Source organism: Bombina bombina, chromosome 4, assembly GCF_027579735.1.
Source record: "Bombina bombina isolate aBomBom1 chromosome 4, aBomBom1.pri, whole genome shotgun sequence".
Lineage (NCBI taxonomy): Eukaryota > Metazoa > Chordata > Amphibia > Anura > Bombinatoridae > Bombina > Bombina bombina.
This window is the reverse complement of record NC_069502.1, coordinates 313,151,754-313,175,206: the sequence shown is the minus strand read 5'-3', so window position 1 is coordinate 313,175,206 and position 23,453 is coordinate 313,151,754. Positions and strand designations below refer to the sequence as shown.

Genomic DNA, 23,453 nt, shown 5'->3' with positions numbered 1-23,453 from the left:
AATGGCTCCAGAAAAGGAAGGTTCCTTGTTTATCCACACAATCATCCATGGTTTGTAGGTAGTGCTGAGAGGTATGGAGAGTCCATGGCGGGTTGCTGCATAGATCGTGGGTGTTATGCGATGCTGCAAGTATGGAAAGTGTTTGTTTTTCAGCTGCGGTCCCTCAGTGGCCCCCCTTAACTCCCACACGGCCACGGCCAACAAATAGTGTCCCCTCCTCAGCCTGAACCCCTGCAAACCATGGATTTTTTAATTTTTATATTTCATAAATAGTAAAGATGACTTGAAGACTTTGCACTAAGTAAGGCAAAACATTTTTTTTTCTATTTTAGGTTTAAAAATATATCTTGATGCAGGAAACGAAAAGAGACTTATAGGGACACATTTTAAATACAATGTCAGAGTGCCAGGTTCCCTCTTTAATAGATTTGGGAATTAAATAATTGATATTCAAGGTACCTTGAATAGATTTCATCATGTCCTACTGTATTAAAATCAGATTCAAAAGGCTATTTATAGTTGTTAGAAATACGTACAATATACTCATCATACAAGTCCTGGACAAGGACACAAGACCAATCAAGGTCAGACACTTGGTCCAAGCATGCTTCTAAAGGTGATTCCTAATTTCACTAGTACAACTAACAGCATGATGAGCAGATGCAGCGTGCATACTGGCCCCGCCACCAGGTCTCCAGTCCACTGCACAAGCGTCCCACCACAGAAAGTTACAACACCAGCCCAAAACTTCAATCCAGCAAGCTCTGCTGCTGCATTGTACAGGTGAGGGCCCCTCTTTAAGGTGATGGGCCCTTGGACAAGGGCCGATTTGCCCAACTTCAGTTCCATCTCTGAGACCTAACAGGAGCTAACTGTCTGTTCCAGCAGCTTCTCTGCTCTCCTCTGAACTGAAGCCCACGATGCTCCTCCTCCCACACACACACAGCTCTTAGTGACAGCTGGCTCTCGCACACTAAGAGCTGTGCAGTTAGGAATTTATGGGCTGGCTTGTAGGTGGCGCTGAAGGCAATGCAGGCTGAAAGTGGAAAGGGCTTTTGCCTATACTTGCCCAGCACTGGCACTGCCCAGCATGTGTGATAGATAGAAGTATTAGGCAAAAGCCCATTCCACACCTCAGCCTAAAGAATTAAAAACTGCAATTTTAATGTGTTTTAGTCAAAACTGCAGTGGAGCCTTGAGGATTTTTTTTATTTAGTCAACAAATAAAGTTTAAAAATGTAATTAGTTATTTTTATTTCTCACTCCTTTTTGTTGTTGTTGTTCATCAGGGGTCAGGGGGTTCATGTGTTGAAGTGCTCATATAGAGGAGCCTCCACTGCAGCTGGATGGACATAGGACAGCTTATTTAAAAGTTCAGGCTAACTGCTTTCAAATGCACCTCAATATTCTAGCACTATACTAATACGAAGAAGGGAGATTAAAAAGGAGGAAACATGGTTGCCCTTAACAATTTATCAGGAATGCATAGAACAAAATGTTATCCTTTGCATCCATGCAGTTAAATTGAAATTAATACAGCAGAATTAGTTGCACACTTTCTAATTGTGCTCACTGCTCAATTAATTAATTGCTTTTTGTGCGCATCGGGTTGTGCTTGAATTACAAGTTGACAGTAAAATGCACGCTAACAAATTATCATGACTGCGTTACTTTCTCCACATAGAACACCTATACTCAGGCGCTAACCCGACAGGAGTCATGAAAATGTCACATTCCAATGTTCTTCACATACAGAATACCTTACATTTTATTGTAAATACCTATTTCTATATACAGTATATATATATATATATATATATATATATACCTTTACCTGCATATCTTTTCCTATAGATATATAGGTATAGATATGTATTTTATATGAACAGATTTACAGGCGTACTTCAGAGATATTGCGGGTTCGGTTCCAGACCACTGTAATAAAGCGAATATAGTGAGTCTCACTAATGTTTTTGTTTCCCAGTGCATATAAAAGTAAAATTTACACTATATTATAGTCTTAAAGTGTGCAATAGCATTATGTCTAAAAAAAAAACCAATGCACATGCCACAATTAAAAATACTTTATTGCTAAGAAATGCTAACCATTATCTGAGCCTTCTGTGAGTTGCAATCCTTTTGCTGGTGGTGTGTATATATAGGTGTGTATATATGTGTTTATGCGTATATATATATGTATATGTGTATATGTTGGAAAAATGGCCATGATAGACTTGCTAAAATACAAAGTTGCCACAAAGCTTCAATTTGTAAAAAGAACAAAATCTGCAAAGCACAATAAAGCCTGTTTATAGAATATATATTTAATTAAAAAAATACATTATTTTCCTTGTGAAGAAGATAGGAATGTAAAATGTGTGATGCGCACATGATTTTCCATGTTTTCATCTACTTGATTGCAAAGGACTCCAATGAACTTATGTGTGTGTACATATGTATTTATGTGTTTATATGTGTATATATGGTCTGTAAATACATATATACACATATACAAACATAAATACATCTGCACACACACATATATACATATATATGTATACACACATATATTTAGACATGTATATGTATGTATCTCTATGTTAAAGCCCTTTGCCTGCCTTTTTCTCTAACATCTTACACCTCATATCTTTGAGCCCTTATAACTTTTTTGTGCAATATTTTTTTTAAATAATTTTTATTAGATAGTGTTATTATGTGTATAACTGTACTTTGAAATGTATTTTCGAAGAGTTTTATGACACTTTTTTGCTTTGCAAAACAGTTATCAAGAGCTCTGAGGTTGCGCTATCCAGATGCTCATTAACTTTAATTGCGCTCAAGTGATCACATTTACTTTCAACTTGTAATGCGAGCGCTACATCTGACACGTGCAAACTGCTGCGATAAACCCGAAATTGCTTATGCGTAACAGTTAGTGCGCCACTCGTAATCTGGCCCATAATCTTTAAAGGACCATTAAATACAGTATAATTGCATAATCAAGAAATGCATAATAAAACAACAATGTAAAAGTTTGAATTTCAAATGAGTAGTAGATTTTTTTTCTGACAATTTTGAAAGTTAGTTCCATTTATTTCCCCCTGTATCATGTGACAGCCATCAGCCAATCATAAAATGCATACAGGTATACATATATACTGTGAATTCTTGCACATGCTCAGTGGGACCTGGTGCCCCAGAAGTGTGCATATAAAAAGACTGCGCATTTTTATAATGGAAGTAATTGGAAAGTTGTTTAAAACTGTGTTATTTTATACTTATTTTGCTTTTTACCCTAACAGATTCCAGCAAAGAGTAGCTCTCTATATGGCAGCATATTTTGGCCATTTGGATCTTGTTCAGTTGTTTCTTAAAAAAGGTATCAGGGCTGATGAACCCATTGGCTTGCATCCTTATAGAGAATGGTGCTCTGAGACTGACCATCCTGATGTAGCCAAATGTGCCATTCATGTAGCTGCTGAAGCAGGCCAGCTTCTCATACTGAAAGCCTTTGTGGCACATAATGTTTTGTGTATACAATGCCAGAATCACCTGGGCCACACACCCCTGAAAATATGTATTCAAAACCGCCATAAAGACTGTGTTTTATATCTAATTATGAAAATGTGGTCAATAGTTTCATTTCCAAAAATTTCTCTTCCTATGAAAATATATATCAAAGTAAAAAAATGGCTTTTTGCCATTCAGAAAAAAAATTCTGCAACAAAAAGGCTGAAGTTGGCTTCAGAATTTAGGACACGTATAGGAGACAAAGTTGTTGTGGATGGATTTTCAGAGCCACAGATGACAAGCAAAAGTCTATACGGACTTCATAAAGAGCAATGGCAGAAAGTGATGGAAAATTCCAAAAAAAACAAGCTTCTCAATAAACAAATGTCTCACAGCAAAGTATTTGATCTACACACTATTGCCAAGGGAGCTAGAGAACATGAGAGACACAAGTTGCCACCAGTTAAACAAGCATCAGAAAATCCTGACTTAAAGAGAAAAAAAGTTGCAGAGAAATCCGTAGATGATGATATATTCCAAAACACACACAACACATGGACCTCTCAAGGGACACTTCCTCCCATTCCCATCAACTCTACCCATCCCCGCTATCTAAAGGTTCCTCAAGCTGCTTCTGTTCTGAACACTTCTTTGGAATTATATTCAAAACACAGTGGAAGATCACCAAGAGAGAATGCTATATACTGTCTATTTCTAGTCAGGTAATTGAATATACTTCCACTTACTAATTTTATTTATTTACTTATTGCTGTAGACAAAGTAGAAATTACTTTTGTGATCACTAAATAATGCAAGTGGCTTACAAATGTATACTTAAATTTGTTGTTTGTACAAAACATGTCTTTCGCTACCCTTGGTAGTCTCAACACTGTAGTTGTGATAGCTGGGCAAATTTTAGCTAAGGTGACCCAAAGTATGTAACATTAAACAAATAAAAAAATAAAGCAATTAACAAACCAGACAATAGTCTAGATTCATAGATACTCATGAGGCATCTGAGGAGCCCCATTGTAAAGACAAATTTATGTTTGAAATTCATTGATCATGGCATCACCTATCTTTGCCAGAGTTTTTTTTGTTGGGATCTCCTGGCCCTAACATTTAATTTCTGCCTAAGATGCCCAATAAATGGTATCTCGAACATTAAATTAGAAATATTAGTAACATGAAAAATACAATATTACAACTGCAAGACTTAGGAATCCCAGTTACAAAAGTGTTTATGTGTTTGTAGTTGTAAAATATTCATGTTTGTTACAGTAAAGAAGTCACACTGGATAGAACAAAAGATGTCTGCAGGGGTTTAGTTGCTAAATGTTTCACCTACATATTAGCTTAGCATACAAAAGTCATAAAAACAAATGCCTATGAGAAGTATCTTGTCTCACGGTCATGTTCGCTAATTTAAAGCTGACTAGGTTGTCTCATTTTTATTTGTCTTCAATTGTTCAATAGTTTTTTTCTTTTGTACATAGGTTAGAACGGACGTTTTTATACAGGGAGTTTTTTTTTTATTTTTTTGTTTGTTTTGCAATGTTTTGAAGGTGTTTGTATAATGCCAGTATTCTTCAGTATAACTTGTTCTAGGTGCTAATAAGTGAATGGTTATGAGGTAGATGCAGCTCTATTAATTACTGTTGCAATGTTGTGACAAGCGCTCTTGCAAATGGATAACATTCTCGCAAAACTGCTGACATATAGTGCTCCAGAAATAGTCTGCTGTTCTGTCGAGTTTTTCCTACCCGTTAACAGTATATGTTTAAAAAAATGTGTGGAATGCGCTGACGTCTGTGTGCTCATGCGCACATTGTCAGGTAGGAAAATTTTACAGGTATGAAAAATATGTGTATATGTGTGCATGCTCCCTCTCTCCCTGTTCCCTTTTGCTTTCTCTCCCCCCTCTCTTTTGCGGTCTCTCTCTCACCACTCTCTTTTATGCTCTCTCTCTCACCACTCTCTTTTGCGCTCTCTCTCCCCCCTCTCTTTTGCACTCTCGCTCCCCTAAGTACGCGCATGCGCAGACCATGTGGTAGGACAGTGTGATGTGTAAGAAAACTCGACGGAACACCGGCTCCTAAGCATGTGTCCCTGCTTTTCAACAAAAGATACCAAAAGAACAAAGAAAATGTATAATAGAAATAATTTAGAAAGTTGTTTAAAATTGCATGCTCTATCTGAATCATGAAAGACAAAATGTGGTTTCATATCCCTTAAAAACTAGACAAAGGGGTTTTCTTATTAGATACAGGACTAAATCTGTGGAGGATTTCCAGACAATCTTTATGTTTTTCTTGCATTCTAAGCAGTGCAGACATGTTTTATTATAAATAATAACCTAATATCTCTCATCATTTGCCACTTATTCTATATCTAGTTTATTTACTAATTTAAGCCAATTATCTCATTATGTTTAGTCAGACCTTATGGGGTATGCTGGAATCTCGTGTCAAATTCGATGCAAGATTGATCCGCGGTAGTTAACAAAGCGTCAAGATCATCAAATGATACGCTCCCACAATCTCAATCCGACGCAGATTGATGCTTGCGTCATTCCAGATGTTTTGAATTCACATTCGACTTTATTTGACCCTCTTCCTAATTTATCAAACATTCAATAGGTATGCTTGCGTCAATTCCGACGCAGCGTACCTATTGTTCAAACCGTCACCCTTGAGGCCTCTAATGCCATAGAAAGCAATGGGAGTCTGAAAACACAGAAAGGTTATGTTCGATGCTACAAGACAATGAAGCATATTAGATAATAAAAGTAAATTAGAAACTTTATTAAAATGTTATACTCTTTCTAAATCAAACAATATTATTGCTCCAAATGTGGTGCAAAGTATTGCTCCACATTTTGGTGCACTAGTAGATATAGGGATAAAAATGTAATAAATACATTACTACTTCTGGATTATGTTACATCTTTATCTTTAATTACAAAGCAAGGGAACAATATTATTGCTCCAAACTTAGTGCAAAGTAATGCTCCAAACTTGGTGCGAAGTATTGCTCCAAACTTGGTGCACTAGTAGATATAGAGATAAAAATGAAATAAATACAACATAATATAGCTAACTTCCTTTTTTTTATTTGTATAAATCTATTTGCACCATATTTAAGGCATGTAATACAAGTCACACTCCACTTCGCACCAAATTTGATGCAACACTTTTCACACCAAATTTGACGCAATACTAACAACCCACAAACTAGTGAAAGTTTCCACCACTTTTGATCGGGAAATGATTTATGACATCAGCCAATCTGATTTAAATATACATTTTATACTATCACTAAAGAATCAAATTGCTCGATACTTGTGTCATTGATCACTCATCAGAATTTGTAAGTGCCATTTGTTACATTGTGTATTATACTTTGAAAGTATGTATATGTGAAATTAGTATTAAAGTTAAACATTAATGATGACATTAGGACACACAGTGTAATACTTTAGACAATGATTATAAAATGTGAATGATGTTTGATTCAATATAATCTTAAGCTGATAGCTCAAAGGGACAGTTTACCTAACATTAAACTGTCATGATTCAGATACAGCAGAAATTAAAATCGCCTCTTTACTGTCATGCTATTTTCAGTATTTTTCTTCCTTCTCTTGAATTTCATTTTCATTAAGACATGTCATCTTATATGCCAGCCCATTTTATAACACCTGTGTAGGGGGTAGACTGCAATCAGGAGGGGTTACACAGGTGCAGAGAGAAAACTGGCCCAGCTCTTAAAATATACATTTGCAAATGAATACAATAGGAGTATTGCGTCAAATTTGGCGCGAAAAGTTTTGCGTTACATTTGGTGCGAAGTGGAGAGTGGGACTTGTATTGTATTACATGCCTTAAACATGGTGCAAATAGATTTATAAAAAAGGAAGTTATATTATGTTTATGTATATATTTCATTTTTATCTCTATATCTACTAGTGCACCAAGTTTGGAGCAATACTCCGCACCAAGTTTGGAGCAATACTTCACACCAAGTTTGGAGTAATATTTTGCACCAAATTTGGAGCAATAATATTATCCCCCTGCTTTGTTATGAGAGACAAAGATGTAACATAATTTATTTCATTTGTATCCCTATATCTACTAGTGCACAACATTTGGAGCAATACTTTGCACAAAACTTGGAGCAATACTTTGCACAAAACTTGGAGCAATACTTTGCACCAAATTTGGAGCAATAATATTGTTTGATTTAGAAAGAGTATACAATTTTAATAAAGTTTCTAATTACATGTTATATTTGCAATTATTCCTGTTCAGAATAATAATAATTTTACACTATATACATATAGTGGTATAAATAAACACAGAGATATGAAAGATAACATTGTTTAGAACAATAAAAGGAATTTAGGGACATCTATATGTTTGCAAAAGATTTCTGACATAACACATATAAGTATATAAGTATGTGCAAAGATATATGTACAAATTCTAGCATTAATAATCATTAAAAAAAACAAAACACGAGATAGGCATATCATGATTTCTAGAAATACAAATAAATATTAATTTATGTGGAAATATCATGTATCAGTTTTTTGTTTAACAAATTCATAGAAAATAACTTTCTATGAGATATTATTGTTTGTTCAGCTATAAATCTAGCTATTTATTGGACATTAATAGATGAAAAATAAAAGATTAGCTTTAGAGAAATGTGCTTGTTCATGGACAGTAATGAAATGGTATAAATAAAGTTGTGAAAAACAGAATATCCATGACATTGATGACTCTTATTTATTAACAGTCTGATGCTCATCGCTTCCGTACTTGACGCGCGTGTTTTTGACAGACTTTTTAATAAATAGGGGCGTTGTATGTAGATTCACAGCAGCGATGTCTGGCGAGCGTATTGACTCCAGCGAATGCGTTGAGATTGACGCAATGATAAATAGGCCCCTATGTGTCTACTGCTAATTATACTTTGTTCTGTTTTCTAGGTCTTGTTTAACTATGACAGAAAGCTTTTTATATTCTTCACTGTATTTATTAGCTCAAGTGTTAAAAACATAAGTGTGTTACATATTTCTAGTCTTGAATTGTCTGTTTTGTTTTTTCCCAGTAAACCGGAGGTCAGGAGTGCAAGTGTGAATATCACAACACTTGAATAATTATTTGCTCAGTCATATGTTCATCATACTTCCCTATTCAGTGTGTTCCTTTTTCATAAACTACATCAGAGGTGGGCACTAGGCCTATCCTCTCTTTAAAACCATTTCCCCCCTATCCCTTCACTCTGTAAACTCTCTCTTTCTAACCCACTATCTTCAACATGCACAGGGAATTTAAATACTTTTGCTGTTGTTCAGTATCAGGGCAAAATGAAAGTGTGGCACTTTGTAACACCCAGGATCCTTATTGGCCCTTTCCATGCTATTAACTATTTCCCCTATTCTCAGAGCATAATATTTGTATCTGCATTTTTAGTATTGTTTCTTAAATATATTTTAAACTAAAAATTAAGTCCCAATTAAATGAATTTGTTATGAGGAAACATTTTTTTTTTGTTTTCATGCCTGTGGGGCATGTCCTTAATGTGGAAGCTGTCCATACCAACCAATAAACTATCTGTCCTTAAAGGGACAGTAAAGTCACAATTAAACTTTCATGATTCAGATAGAACATGCAATTTTAAACAACTTTCCAATTTACTTCTGTTATCAAATTTGTTTTGTTCTCTTGGTATCATTCATTGAAAGGTAAAACTAGGTAAGCTCATAAGAGTTTAGAAGTGTGCACATGTCTTTAGTACTCTGTGGCAGCAGTGGTTTGCAACATTGGGGTCGATCCGATAAAAATCGTCGCCCGCAAAAGCTGGCGACGCCAATATTTGCGCGGGATTGGTATCCTATATACGTTGTAACCTAGAAGTTACGCATGTATATTTCTGCCGTCGCCCGTAGTTTTTTGGGCCATAGGCAGGTATACCAAACCCGCGCAGTTTGGTATCCAATATACAGCGTAAGGACTTACGTGGCGAAAATGGAGAAATCTTAGTTCCATTTTCACCTCGCCACAAAAAGCAGCCGGAAGAAGCCTTACGCTGACTATTGGAGCCCCGTAACTCTCTAAACTAGCTGCTAAATAAACCTAACACCTAACGCATGCGCAATGTCTATCTACCTGTCAACCGCGATCTGCTAAATAAAACCTAACACCTAACGCATGCGCAATGTCTATCTACCTGTCAACCGCGATCTGCTAAATAAAACCTAACACCTAACGCATGCGCAATGTCTATCTACCTGTCAACCGCGATGCCCCGCCGCAATCCCTAATAAAGTATTTAACCCCTAAACCGCCGCCATCTACATAAACTAACCCCCTACTGTGAGCCCCTAAAACCGCCGCCATCTACCTGATCTATCCCCTAATCTGACCCCTTACACCGCCGCCAGCTATATTAATATTATTAACCCCTAATCTAATATCCATAAAGTAATAAACTCTATTACCAGCCCTTAAAAAGGCCTTTTGCGGGGCTTTGCCCCAAAGTTAACAGCTCTTTTGCCCTATAACCTGCCCTCCCTACACCGCCGCACCTATATTAATGGTATTAACCCCTAATATAAGCCCCTTACACCGCCGCCATCTATATTAAAATTATTAACCCCTAATTTAATCTACCTACCCCGCCACCAGCTATATTATCTATATTAACCCTAAGTATATTATAGTTAATATAGTTATTACATTATATATATTAACTATATTAACCCTAATTATATTAGGGTTAATATAGTTAATATAGTTACTATAGTATTTATATAAACTATATTAACTCTATCTAACCCTAACACCCCTAACTAAATTCTTATTAAATAAATCTAATTTATATTATAAACTAAAATATTCCTATTTAAATCTAAATACTTACCTATAAAATAAACCCTAAGATAGCTACAATATAATTAATAATTACATTGTAGCTATGTTAGGGTTTATATTTATTTTACAGGTAAATTGTTAATTATTTTAACTAGGTATAATAGCTATTAAATAGTTATTACCTATTTAATAGCTACCTAGTTAAAATAATTACCCAATTACCTGTAAAATAAATCCTAACCTAAGTTACAAATACACCTACACTATCAATAAATTAAATAAACTACAAATATCTATCTAAAAATACAATTAAACTAAACTAAACTAAATTACAAAAACAAACAAACACTAAATTACAAAAAATAAAAAAAAGATTACAAGATTTTTAAGCTAATTACACCTATTCTAAGCCCCCTAATAAAATAATAAAGCCCCCCAAAATAAAAAAAGTTCAAAGCCCTTTTACCTTACCAGCCCTTAAAAGGGCCTTTTGTGGGGGCATGCCCCAAAGAAAACTGCTCTTTTGCCTGAAAAAAAACAAACACAATACCACCCCCCAACATTACAACCCACCACCCACATACCCCTAATCTAACCCAAACCCCCCTTAAATAAACCTAACACTACCCCCCCTGAAGATCTCCCTACCTTGTCTTCACCACACCGGGCCGAACTCCTCATCCGATCCGGGCGATGTCTTTATCCAAGCGGCAGCAAAGTCTTCTTCTATCCGGCAGCATCTTCCATCAAACGGCATCTTCAATCTTCATTCGTCGCTCCTCCGACGCGGAGCATCCATCCCGGCCGACGACTGAACGACGAATGAGGTACCTTTAAATGACGTCATCCAAGATGGCGTCCGTCGAATTCCGATTGGCTGATAGGATTCTATCAGCCAATCGGAATTAAGGTAGAAAAATCTGATTGGCTGATTGAATCAGCCAATCAGATTCAAGTTCAATCCGATTGGCTGAACCATTGGTGGTTTGTAATGTTGGGGGGTGGTATTGTGTTTTTTTTTTCAGACAAAAGAGCAGTTTTCTTTGGGGCATGCCCCCACAAAAGGCCCTTTTAAGGGCTAGTAAGGTAAAAGAGCTTTGAACTTTTTTTAATTTAGAATAGGGTAGGGAAATTTTTTTATTTTGGGGGGCTTTATTATTTTATTAGGGGGCTTAGAATAGGTGTAATTAGCTTAAAAATCTTGTAATCTTGGGGGCGTTTCCGTGCTGTGATCCGGTGTGGTCGCATTTCTCATGGTCTCCGTCTGAACTTCAAATAATCCGCCGATTATAGGGAGAATACAACAGTTATGGACCAAGAACGAACCTAATATACAATCACAATACTTTACTGTGTGCAGACAGTTGGAAATCTAGCTGTATTTTTGAAGACTGAAGCCAGAGATCGGAAAAGGAAAGCCTGCTGCGGCGGCAACCTTGCAGGCAACGCACCCCCCTCGGCTTGCCGAGGTATCTAGCCCTAACTGAAATAATAACAACTAGGTCGCTGTGCCAAACCCGTATATTGTAGCCTGACATTGTGAACAGAAGCATAATCGATAAGGGGAAGAACGGAGCACTTCAATATACTTCACTGCAGCTACAACGGACAAAATGGAGGTACAAGATCACTTCGTTATGACACTAGAAAGATTGGAGAGAATTGTGGAAAGACTTATTGCAAAAGCACCATATGATTTTCTAATAAGCAGGACATACAGTCCCAATGCATCCTTTATTTGCTGTGATGGAGACATAGTTCCCGGTGGGCAAAATGGCGCCAATATTGCAGTGCTGGGAGCGGTGAGCGCAGGCTATCTAAAGATCCCAGCAAAAACGCAGACTAACCTACCCTGCAAGGATAAGCCCGACAACACCATAACATGTACACCTTCTAAGGATGTCAAGCTAGATAGACAGAATGGTGCCAGTGCTGCATTGCCGGGAGCGGTGAGCGCAAAATACATAAAGATTCCAGCAAAGACACAGGCTATCTTATCCGGCAAGAATAAGCTCGACTATATCATGATGCAATCACTCACCTCGGATGGCAAACTACATGACACGATGGAAATTGCTATCACACTACCTAGTAACATGGGTGGCTCTAGGGCGGATGCCGCAACTCAAATATGGATACCGGCTGAAACAAAAAGGCGTCAAACAGCGGCCCGGATTTCAGTGCTAGTGGGGCCAGCGGAAAAGCTAGGAGGGGGCCCCAGGGGAGCCGTGACTACAGCTCTGAACTGTAATATCAAGACAGACACGCTCAATAAGAACGGCGCTCGAGGTAACAACCTCAACCTTAGATATACTGCTCAGAAGCTCACAAGTAGTATTAATGACAAAAATGGATTCAGAGGTGAGAAAGCTAACCTAACCCACACGGCACAACCAGACCTCAAAAACAACAATCTCTTAGCCAATATAGAGAACATTGCTTTGCAGCAGGTAAATCCTGGAGACTGACCATATGAACTTTTGGCTTTTGCCATATGAAATATGCATATTCCTCATAGACAAATTGTTGGCGTTTGCCTTTTTGTAGGGTTTGGTGGTCATATTGAATCCTCCGTTTAATTCAGTTTCTCTGACTTTAAAATTGCTATTAGCAACTATTTAAGCTTCCTAGGTGTATTACATATCAGGTAGGGGTTTTTGCCAATTTATGATTGTGAATGCTGAAATATGTAAATATCTATAAAATTGCTACGCAGATGAAGATCGACAAACTTAACTGCAATATAAGAGGATAGATTGTAATGTTCAAATATACTGTTACCCACATACTTTTTGTATAATGCGCAATAGCATACAAGTGATGGAGTGTCATATATGTTATTTCACCCACATGGCCAGCGGCCGAGGCCTAAGTAGGGTGGATTGATCAATGTTCACATACTAACCTCCAGGTAGAAAAACAGTAGCATCTTATATTTGCAGGCGATACAGATTGCAGATCCATAAAGACAGTTTAGCAATATAATATTACAAACATATCCAGCAGCATGTGCTATGCCCCTTGCAAACGTTCTCGCATTAGCATTTAAAGCATAAAAAGGCACCTACAGGCGACCTAGTTTTAGTTTTAGTATCTGCTTAAACTTTCTCTAAAGTAAGCTCAGTTTTGGCTTTTTCTCTTTTTCTTACCCTCTATCCCCTGTTCCCTTCCCTCACCCCTTATCCTTTCCCCTCACATATGCCCAGACAGGCTAAATAATGACATATATATGGCATATATAGTTTAAAACAGGGCCTTGCAAGATACACACAGATGTGATGAGAGTAATATTACATGTTAAAGTTGGTATATAAGATGTATATGATGTATACTATGGGTTTTTCACAAACATTATATTGAAGCAATATATCATCAAACTATTATGTATTACTCTCACCGTATATTCAAATTATGATGTGTATGTTCAGTTTATATCAATAAAGCTCTTTTGAAAACTAAAAAAAAAAAAAAAAAAATCTTGTAATCTTTTTTTTATTTTTTGTAATCTAGTGTTTTTTTTTTTTTTGTAATTTAGTTTAGTTTATTTAATTGTATTTTTAGATAGATATTTGTAGTTTATTTAATTTATTGATAGTGTAGGTGTATTTGTAACTTAGGTTAGGATTTATTTTACAGGTAATTGGGTAATTATTTTAACTAGGTAGCTATTAAATAGTTAATAACTATTTAATAGCTATTATACCTAGTTAAAATAATTAACAATTTACCTGTAAAATAAATATAAACCCTAACATAGCTACAATGTAATTATTAATTATATTGTAGCTATCGTAGGGTTTATTTTATAGGTAAGTATTTAGTTTTAAATAGGAATATTTTAATTAATAATATTAATAGTAGATTTATTTTATTAAGAGTTTAGTTAGGATGTTAGCGTTAGATAGGGTTATTATACTTAATATATATATATAATATAATAACGATATTAACTATATTAACCCTAATATAATTAGGGTTAATATAGTTAATATATATAATATAATAACGATATTAACTATATTAACCCTAATATAATTAGGGTTAATATAGTTAATATAGCTGGCAGCGGTGTAGGGGGATTAGATTAGGGGTTAATACATTTATTATAGGTGGCCACGGTGTAGGGGGATGTAGATTGTAGGCAAAAGAGCAGTTTACTTTGTGACAAACCCCGCCAAAAGCCCTTTTAAGGGCTGGCAAAAGAGCTAAATTCTTTGAGGCATGCCCCGCAAAAAGCCCTTTTAAGGGCTGGCAAAAGAGCTGTTACTTTGGGGCAATCCCACGCAAAAAGCCCTTTTCAGGGCTATTTGTAGGGTTAGACTTAGGTTTAGTGGTAGGGATAGTTTAGTATTTTAGGGGTTAAATTATTTAATATAGATGGCGGCGGGGTAGGGGGATTAGATTAGGGGTTAATAATTTTAAAATAGATAGCGGCGGGGTAGGGGCTCACTTTAGGGGGTAGGTAAGGTAGATGGCGGCGGTGTTCGGGGCTCACTTTAGGGGGTTATAGATTTAATATAGCTGGCGGCGGTTTAGGGGTTAATAACTTTATTAGGTAGCGGCGGGCTCCAGGAGCGGCGGTTTAGGGGTTAATACATATTTTATTGTTAGGATAGTGAGGGGGGATAGCGGATAGAGGGTTAGACGTGTCAGGCTATGTTAGGGAGGCGTGTTAGACAGTGCGGGTGATTTAGACTTTAGTCAGGTTTTGTAGGCGCCGGCAGTTTCTAATGTGCCGTAAATCACTGGCGACGCCAAAAATTTGTACTTGCGCAGATTTCTGGACATCGCTGGTTTGTCAGACTTACGGCACTTTAGCATCTGACGGCGCCGTATATGGGATAGCTCGAGTCGCGAGCTGAAACTGCTTGCGACGCGGGTTCCCTCGCTTGCGCCGCAAACTACGCCGTTTATCGGATCGCGCCCATTATTTGTAGCTTTGTTATACAATGTTGCAAAACACTGCTGCCATAGAGTACTAAAAACATGTACACACTCCTGAGCTCTTATGAGCCTACCTAATTTTACTAAAAAGATACCACGAAAACAAAGCAAATTTGATAACAGAAGTAAATTGGTAAATTGTTTAAAATTGTCCTATCTGAATCATGAAAGTTTAATTTTGACTTTGCTGTCCCTTTAAGGAGTTGTGAACATATTTGCACTTCTTGATGATTTAAAAAAAAATAAAAAAAAAATCCTTTCATTTTACTATTTTCATACAAAACAATAATTTAAAATGCTTAAATAGAGTACATTATTTCACTGAAATGCTTTGCGTTTGGGTTGCAAATTCAATTGGGCAAGGTTGCCTTCTAAGAACAATATTTGAATTTACAAGCTGAAAGTCCTGCTTAGTGTCTGCCACTGTGTTATTGCCACGTCATACTGCAGTTGAAATAAAAAATACATTGTTTTAATGTATTTAACAGAAGTATTGGAATATTTTAAAAAGAATTCTGGTATCAGCAAAAATGTGACTTACCTTTTAAAATGTCTGTGTTTTCAGTGGATTTAAGGAAAAGCCATGGCTCCAGCAACTTGATATGGCCAGAATGCTCGCTAAGAAAAGCATCTACAATTGACATCTATAAATATATGCACAGCTAGAGGAGGGTGACTAAATTGTTACAGTGAGGAGAGAAGCAATAGGAGTCTGGACCAGCAAATAGACCAGAATAACTGCAATGAAAAATGAACAACTTCCAGTTTGTATTTTTTTTTATTTTTTTTTATTCCATAAAATTACCCCATTTTGTCAAATTCACTTTATATATATATATATATATATATATATATATATATATATATATATATATATATATATAGTTATACTTAAAGGGACATGCCACCCACATTTTTTCTTTTATGATTTAGAAAGAGAATGCAATTTTAAACATCTAATTTACTTATATTATATAATTTGTTTTATTCTCTTTATATTCTTTGATGAAAAGCATATCTAGATATGCTCACTAGCTGCTGATTGGTTGCTGCACATAGAAACATCATGTGATTGGCTCACCATGTGCATTGCTTTTTCTTCAAATAAGGATATTTAAAAAATGAAGCAAAATAAATTATGGAAGTAAATTGTAATGTTGTTTATTTCTATTCTCTATCTGAATAATGAAAGAAAGATTTTGGGTTTAGTGGCCCTTTAATGGTTGTTTCCATATTTGTACAAACTTTATTCAGTATGTATAATTAACACAACTATTCGTACATTGCACTACAGTGTTTTTTCTCAAGCAAACTGTAAATATTTTTGATTTGCTTTTGGATCTAAAAAGCTGACAAAAATATGGTGGATATATTTTTTGCAAATTCAGGATTTTATTTATTTATGTTACACAAAATAAAGACTGTTTTTCCTGTGTCTTTTTTGAAATGAGATGAAAAAAAAACTAACTTTCAGCTGCAGGCTCACTCATGTGAGCAAGCAGCAATCTACCCCCAGAGCCGCATACGTAGTTTGATAGAAATCCAGATATATGCGAAAGCATTGCTGCGTCATAGTAGAGTTTAAGATTAGGGAGGCCTAATCCCCCTTTACATTATATTTTTAATACCTGACTAATGATATGGTAAATTAATGAAGGGCGGTGTGAGAGGGCGTTCTATGTGTAAGTGGGGATGGCGGTTGTGTTTGGATACAGTGAGCAAAAGCCAAGTGTCTAGAGACATTTCTGAATCTCACCAATTGTGGTATTTCTGTATGTTTACTATAAATTACTAAGGTTCATATTTTTTATGAAAAACAGTGTACAAAAGTTATTAAGTGACAGTATCAAATATGAAGCAGAGGAACAGTCACTAACAGTTATTTTGGTGCTCCTGGATTTCTATCAAGAAATGCTTGATAGAATGATGCATTCAAAGAAAAGATTAGTATGAGGACAACATGTAGATGTATTTTTTAAAGTTTTATTATCTGTTTAAATATTGACAAAATAAGTGTCTATAAAACAACAGGAGCTGGCCAATAAGGGCAGTTATAAATAGGTCACTATGGTGTGCAGCCAATGGCTATGTGGAATATAACAGTGTTCTGCACTTCAATTTCTAACCAGAACTGAAAATCTCACAATTACAGAATGGAATTACAGGAAAAGGGGATGTCATATTTTGATATTTTTTTAAATTTGTTTCTATGATAGCTTGTCAAAAATGATGCCAGGTTTACTACATACTGACCCAAAATACATAAACATTCAAATATTTTAGTTTAAAGATGTAAACATTATATCAGACAATCTACACGTTTTATACAGTTTCCATAATATATCTGATCTAATCATTGTCGGCATGGAGACAAATCTCACCAGACCAGAGAGCATTAGATAATCAGGCCCTTAAACTTAACATACATCACCCATACATGTTCTAAAGCAAGATAAATCTTACTCTCAAGTTATTATGTTTATAAAACCAAACAACTGTTCATAGGGAAGATAAAATCATGTAAAATAATTTAGGTTTCAACAAATAATTTCAAAAAGCCTCTAAGCAAGCTTCTAAAGCTGATTTGATTATTTTGATTTTTAAGGAGTACAAGTAGATTTTATGACTGTTGCTCAATATCACAAATCCTTATACTAAACTAAAGACACCAAGAAACACAAAACAATACTTTCAAATTGTCATAATAATAGATACTGGTCTATAAATACCTGAATAGAAAGGGCACAAATAAATGTTTGTTATTAGGGAAATAATGCTTGTTTACAGGTTTATTTTTTAGATAGAAATGTCTAGCAAGAAACATCACTGCAGCTACCTAATTCTTAAATGTGTATGACCAACAGATGCCAGCCTTCCTGCTTAAAGGGACAGTAAGCACCTTGCAATTATAACACATTTTTGTTGTGGTGCTGGGGAATAACATATCAGCCGGGGCATAACTGCAGGGGTCTCAGGATCTCCACTACTACCGGGCCCGTCCTTTTAGGTGCCCAGCTGCAGCTGTTCAAGCAAAATCAGATTTCAAAGCAGCTTGTTTACGAGTTTTTCTAATCACTACTAGAGGTTGCTAAACTTGTGGCGACTAAAAAACAATTGGGAAAAGGAAAGCTCTGCACAGAAAGCAAGCAGTTTGCTGGGGCAAGCTTTTTTTTAGTGCTGAAGTGTTTGTCAGGGGTGTTTGCAAGGCTGTGCATCAACTCCCTCTCGTGTATATGTGTGTGCATATGTGTGTATATGTATGTATGGGCATCCATTTGTGTGTATGTAAGTGTTTGTGTGTGTGTTTATATGCGTGTGCATGTATGTATATATATATATATATATATATATATGTATGAACACGCAGGAGAGCACTCTCACTTCCAAAAACCAGACAACCAGGGTGCTAGTGGCAGGTAGAATACAAGTAACAAAGAAGCTGGCACTCACTGGTCTTATATCAAAACACACTTTACTGTGATGTTTCGGAGATAAAAATATATATAGCTCATTAGCTATGCTTTGGAAGGGGTGCTGTTCAAATAAGAGGAGCCCTGCCAAAGACATTTCCCTTGGCCCAGTTCTAGTTACGCCTCTGCAGTCAAGTGTTAACGTTTTTAAAACAAAATAACTTACCTTTTTCAGTAACCAAACTCCACCCACCATTTGCCTTATTTGGAGGAGCCAATTTGGGCTCTGCATTTTATTTTTTTAAATCAAAGATTTTTATTGAGGTATTTAAAAAATAAACTTTCATCACATATTAACATGAACATAGGTTGTTTCATATAGATATCTTTAGATATGCTCATATGAGAATTGTAAGAGTATAGTGAGATGAAGTGAGACATATTGATCACAAATATTCTCATGTTTTTGTCTGTCTAGAAACAGCCAATGCAAATCACAGAAAATAATATAATAAAAGCCAAATGTTTTCCAAAGGCAATGGCTATCTGGGCGTGTGTAATACGTAATGATACCTCGTTTTCTAAAATTATTAATTTGATTATTACTCCCTGGTGACTTAAGTTGCCTTGTAGGGTGATAACTTACAAGACTTGTGAGAAATAAGGAGCGGCATTTGTATGTTGAATAGGGGAAAGATAACAAGTTGTGCCTAGCGTTTAAGTCATCAGTCAAAGATATGTGGTAACTCAACCAGACTACATTATATTTGAGGTAGCAGGATATCGGTCGTTATTCGAAGATCAATCTGTAACATTATTTTTATCTTTGCCTAAGTAGGTTAGATGACTCAATTATAAATGTTTTAATTGTGACAACTTGTTTCAGTGATGACAAGCCAGCGGGTGTATTCCGCTGAAAATGGGTGAATGAGGATTAATTGATAAATAGCATTTGAAGAAGTAGGGTATTTAGTGTTTGGGAGTACCACTTATGGGGAGACAGAAAATGTTGGGTATAGATATATATATATAATTATATATAATTAAACAAGCTATGGTTAATCCAGAAAAATTATAGCTGTGGTTGTAGAAATTGACTTATTCAAATTGATCCCTCCATTTTGTCAGGGGTCAGGATATAACGTTGTACGCTTAAGGAAAACTTAAATAGATATTTAGGTATCTGGCGATGTAGACCTTCTGAGCGCATATAAGATTACAGGTTATTGCGACCTAAGGTAACATTTTAAACATAGAATCAACATTACAGTGAAAAAGCATAACTAGTTGAACCACATATCTTAAAGGGACAGTCAACACCAGAATTTTTGTTGTTTAAAAAGGAAGATAATCCCTTCATTACCCATATCCAACACAGTTATAATAATACACGTTTTACCTCTGTAATTATTTTGTATCTAAGCCTCTGCTGACTGCCCCCTTATTTCAGTTCTTTTGACAGACATGCAGTTTTGCCAATCAGTGCTCACTCCTAGGTCACTTTACGTGAATGAGCTCAATGTTATCTATATGCAACGTGAACTAATGCCCTCTAGTGGTCGAAATGTATTCAGATTAGAGGCAGTCTTCAAGGTCTAAGAAATTAGCATATGAACCTCCTAGGTTTAGCTTTCAACTAAGAATACCAAGAGAACAAAGTGAAATTGGTGATAAAAGTAAATTGGGAAGTTGTTTAAAATTGCATGCCCTATTTAAATCATGAAAGTTTTTTTGGCCTTGACTGTCCCTTTAAGCTAGCGATCAATGAGAGGGTCCTGTAATTAGAGAGACGTCGTATTATTGCCCTTTTTGAGTAAAGTTATCCAGTATATAGGAATACCAAAGGATCTATAAAATATGTAAGGTCTTGTCTAAAAGCAAGGGACAAATACCATCGGTCTGTAGATATAGGAATAGGCTGTTACAGTAGAAGCTAACATTCCAATCCAAATATATAAACTACAGTAGTAGGACATTGTTATGTAAATTGTTGATTTTCCAATCAAAATGTATAAACTACAGTAGGGAGATATGGTTATCTAAATTATTAAAAACTTGAGCTAGCAAGAGGAATAACCCTGAACTGGAGGTAACACTAACTTCAACAGTTTACTTGAGAACATATAGTCCAAATATAATCCGAATATGACTTAGGGCATTCCTCAATCAACCTACTCTGGAGGCAGTTAAGTAGCTGTATACTGTGAATCACAAGACAGCATTAGGGACTGAATCGACCTCAATACAATACGCCACTGGACCATGTGGTTAAGTCTGCTGAAATTTACATTAGTCTGTGATTTCGGATAAGTCTGTGTCTGTAAGGTGGCATTATTGATCTTCTCATGTCTGCCCAGAAGTTCATACCTCTCCCGCCTAGCAGATGTCTGATTGCGAAGGCTCCAAGCTTTAGGACTGATGCTGTGGCTTATCAGGCCGGCCGCACCAGAGTTCCATCTGATAAAATATCTGTGCGGTATCCCTCGTCCTACGCGACAGAGGCACAGCCATCAAAGGCAGGTCTTTTCTCGAGTGGTGTAACATTATGTTTCCCTTTTGTCTCAGAAGCCTGTGAGATGTTGGTTTCCATGTTGTCTGTTATGGGATAGTGCTCAGCTGCCATAGCTTGAAGTTCTGTAGTATTACCGTCTTCATTCTCCGCCATTTTAGATGTATAGCTTTCTCCTTCTCCACTAGAAGTTCTGCGCGTGAGGTCTTGGAAGATGTTACACACCTGTAAATCTAGCTTCATAAGTAGTGCGCGTGAGGTCTTGGAAGTTGTTACACACCTGTAAATCTAGCTTCATAAGTAGTGCCTGTATCAGTATTAAGTGGTCTTCCTCCATGTTAAGAGTTAGTGGACTCGATTGTGCAGTAAAACTATCTCCGCTCTAACTCGGGCCGCCGGGGGATGCGTTCTCTGAAGGTTCAGGTGAGGTGAAGATCACAAGTCAGGGTCACACCTTAGTAATGCATACGTACAAGATGAATCTGAGGTGAATTAGGCAAAGACTTCAGATATAATTATAGATTTGTTAAGGGATATTCAGAGAGCTTCATAAAGTGTGACCTATCATGGCCACTGTGTAGCCACGCCCCCTGTTTTGCAGCTTTTATCTGATAAAGACAATTAGGGAAAAGTATTTAGCGTAGTTAGCCTTAAGAAACCAGCAGTGTGCGTTCCAAGTTCTTAGAATTAGAATTGACAACATTTTCAGAGCTAAATTACATGAAAGGGGAGCAAAATAAATAATGAACATATATTACAAAGTTGTTTCATTATACATAACTAAACATTTTATATACAAATCTCAAGATGTCTACTATCTTATGTTTTATATATATATATATATATATATATATTTTTTTTTTATTTTTTTTTTGTAGGTTTCCTTTTTAGTAGTAGTTACTCCGGCATATATTTGTTAATATACATCATAGGCTCATAGCAAATTATATAATAACTAGTCCTTAAGCCCGTTCACACGGGCCATTTTTTGCAGTATAGCGGTCCCAACCTTTGTTCTCTCTCTCCCCCTCTCTTTTGTGCTCTCTCTCCCCCTCTCATTTGTGCTCTCCCCCTCTCTTTTGCGCTCTCTCCCCCTCTCTTTTGCGCTCTCTCTCACTCCACCTCTCTTTTGCTCTCTCTCCCCCTCTCTTTTGCTCTCTCTCTCCCCCTCTCTTTTTCTCTCTCTCTCCCCCCTCTCTGGCTCTCTCTCTCCCCCTCTCTTTTTCTCTCTCTCTCCCCCTCTCTTGCTCTCTCTCCCCCTCTCTTTTGCTCTCTCTCCCCCTCTCTTTTGCTCTCTCTCCCCCTCTCTTTTGCACTCTCTCCCCCTCTCTTTTGCGCTCACTCTCACTCCACCTCTCTTTTGCTCTCTCTCTCCCCCTCTCTTTTGCTCCCTCTCTCCCCCCTCTTTTGTGCTCTCTCCTCAGTCTCTTTTATGCTCTCTCTCCCCCCCTCTCTTTTGCATTCTCTCTCTCTTTTGCGCTCACTCCCCTCCTCTTTTGCGCGCTCTCTCTCCCCCTCTCTTTTGCGCTCTCTCTCTCCCTCTCTCTTTTGCGCGCTCTCTCTCCCCCTCTCTTTTGCACTCTCTCCCCCTCTCTATAGCGCTCTCTCTCCCCCTTTTTTGCGCTCTCTCTCCCCCTCTCTTTTGCATTCTCTCTCTCCCCCTCTCTTTTGCTCTCTCTCTCTCCCTCTCTTTTTCTCTCTCTCTCCCCCCTCTCTGGCTCTCTCTCTCCCCCTCTCTTTTTCTCTCTCTCTCCCCCTCTCTTGCTCTCTCTCCCCCTCTCTTTTGCTCTCTCTCCCCCTCTCTTTTGCTCTCTCTCCCCCTCTCTTTTGCACTCTCTCCCCCTCTCTTTTGCGCTCACTCTCACTCCACCTCTCTTTTGCTCTCTCTCTCCCCCTCTCTTTTGCTCCCTCTCTCCCCCCTCTTTTGTACTCTCTCCTCAGTCTCTTTTATGCTCTCTCTCCCCCCCTCTCTTTTGCATTCTCTCTCTCTTTTGCGCTCACTCCCCTCCTCTTTTGCGCGCTCTCTCTCCCCCTCTCTTTTGCGCTCTCTCTCTCCCTCTCTCTTTTGCGCGCTCTCTCTCCCCCTCTCTTTTGCACTCTCTCCCCCTCTCTATAGCGCTCTCTCTCCCCCTTTTTTGCTCTCTCTCTCCCTCTCTCTTTTGCATTCTCTCTCTCCCACTCTCTTTTGTGCTCTATCCC

General features: G+C 37.0%; 1 protein-coding gene across 1 annotated transcript in view; it reads left to right on the top strand.

The window, feature by feature from the left end:
* The window catches only part of ANKUB1 (ankyrin repeat and ubiquitin domain containing 1), a 41,609-nt gene extending 25,541 nt beyond the window's left edge, over nt 1-16,068 (top strand). Inside the window, exons 5-6 of the mRNA XM_053711719.1 lie at nt 3,303-4,232; nt 15,901-16,068. Coding sequence (XP_053567694.1) covers nt 3,303-4,232; nt 15,901-15,976 — 1,006 coding nt within the window. The 3' untranslated portion in view covers nt 15,977-16,068. The remainder of the gene's footprint in view (nt 1-3,302; nt 4,233-15,900) is intronic.
* Nucleotides 16,069-23,453: the final 7,385 nt, after the last annotated feature.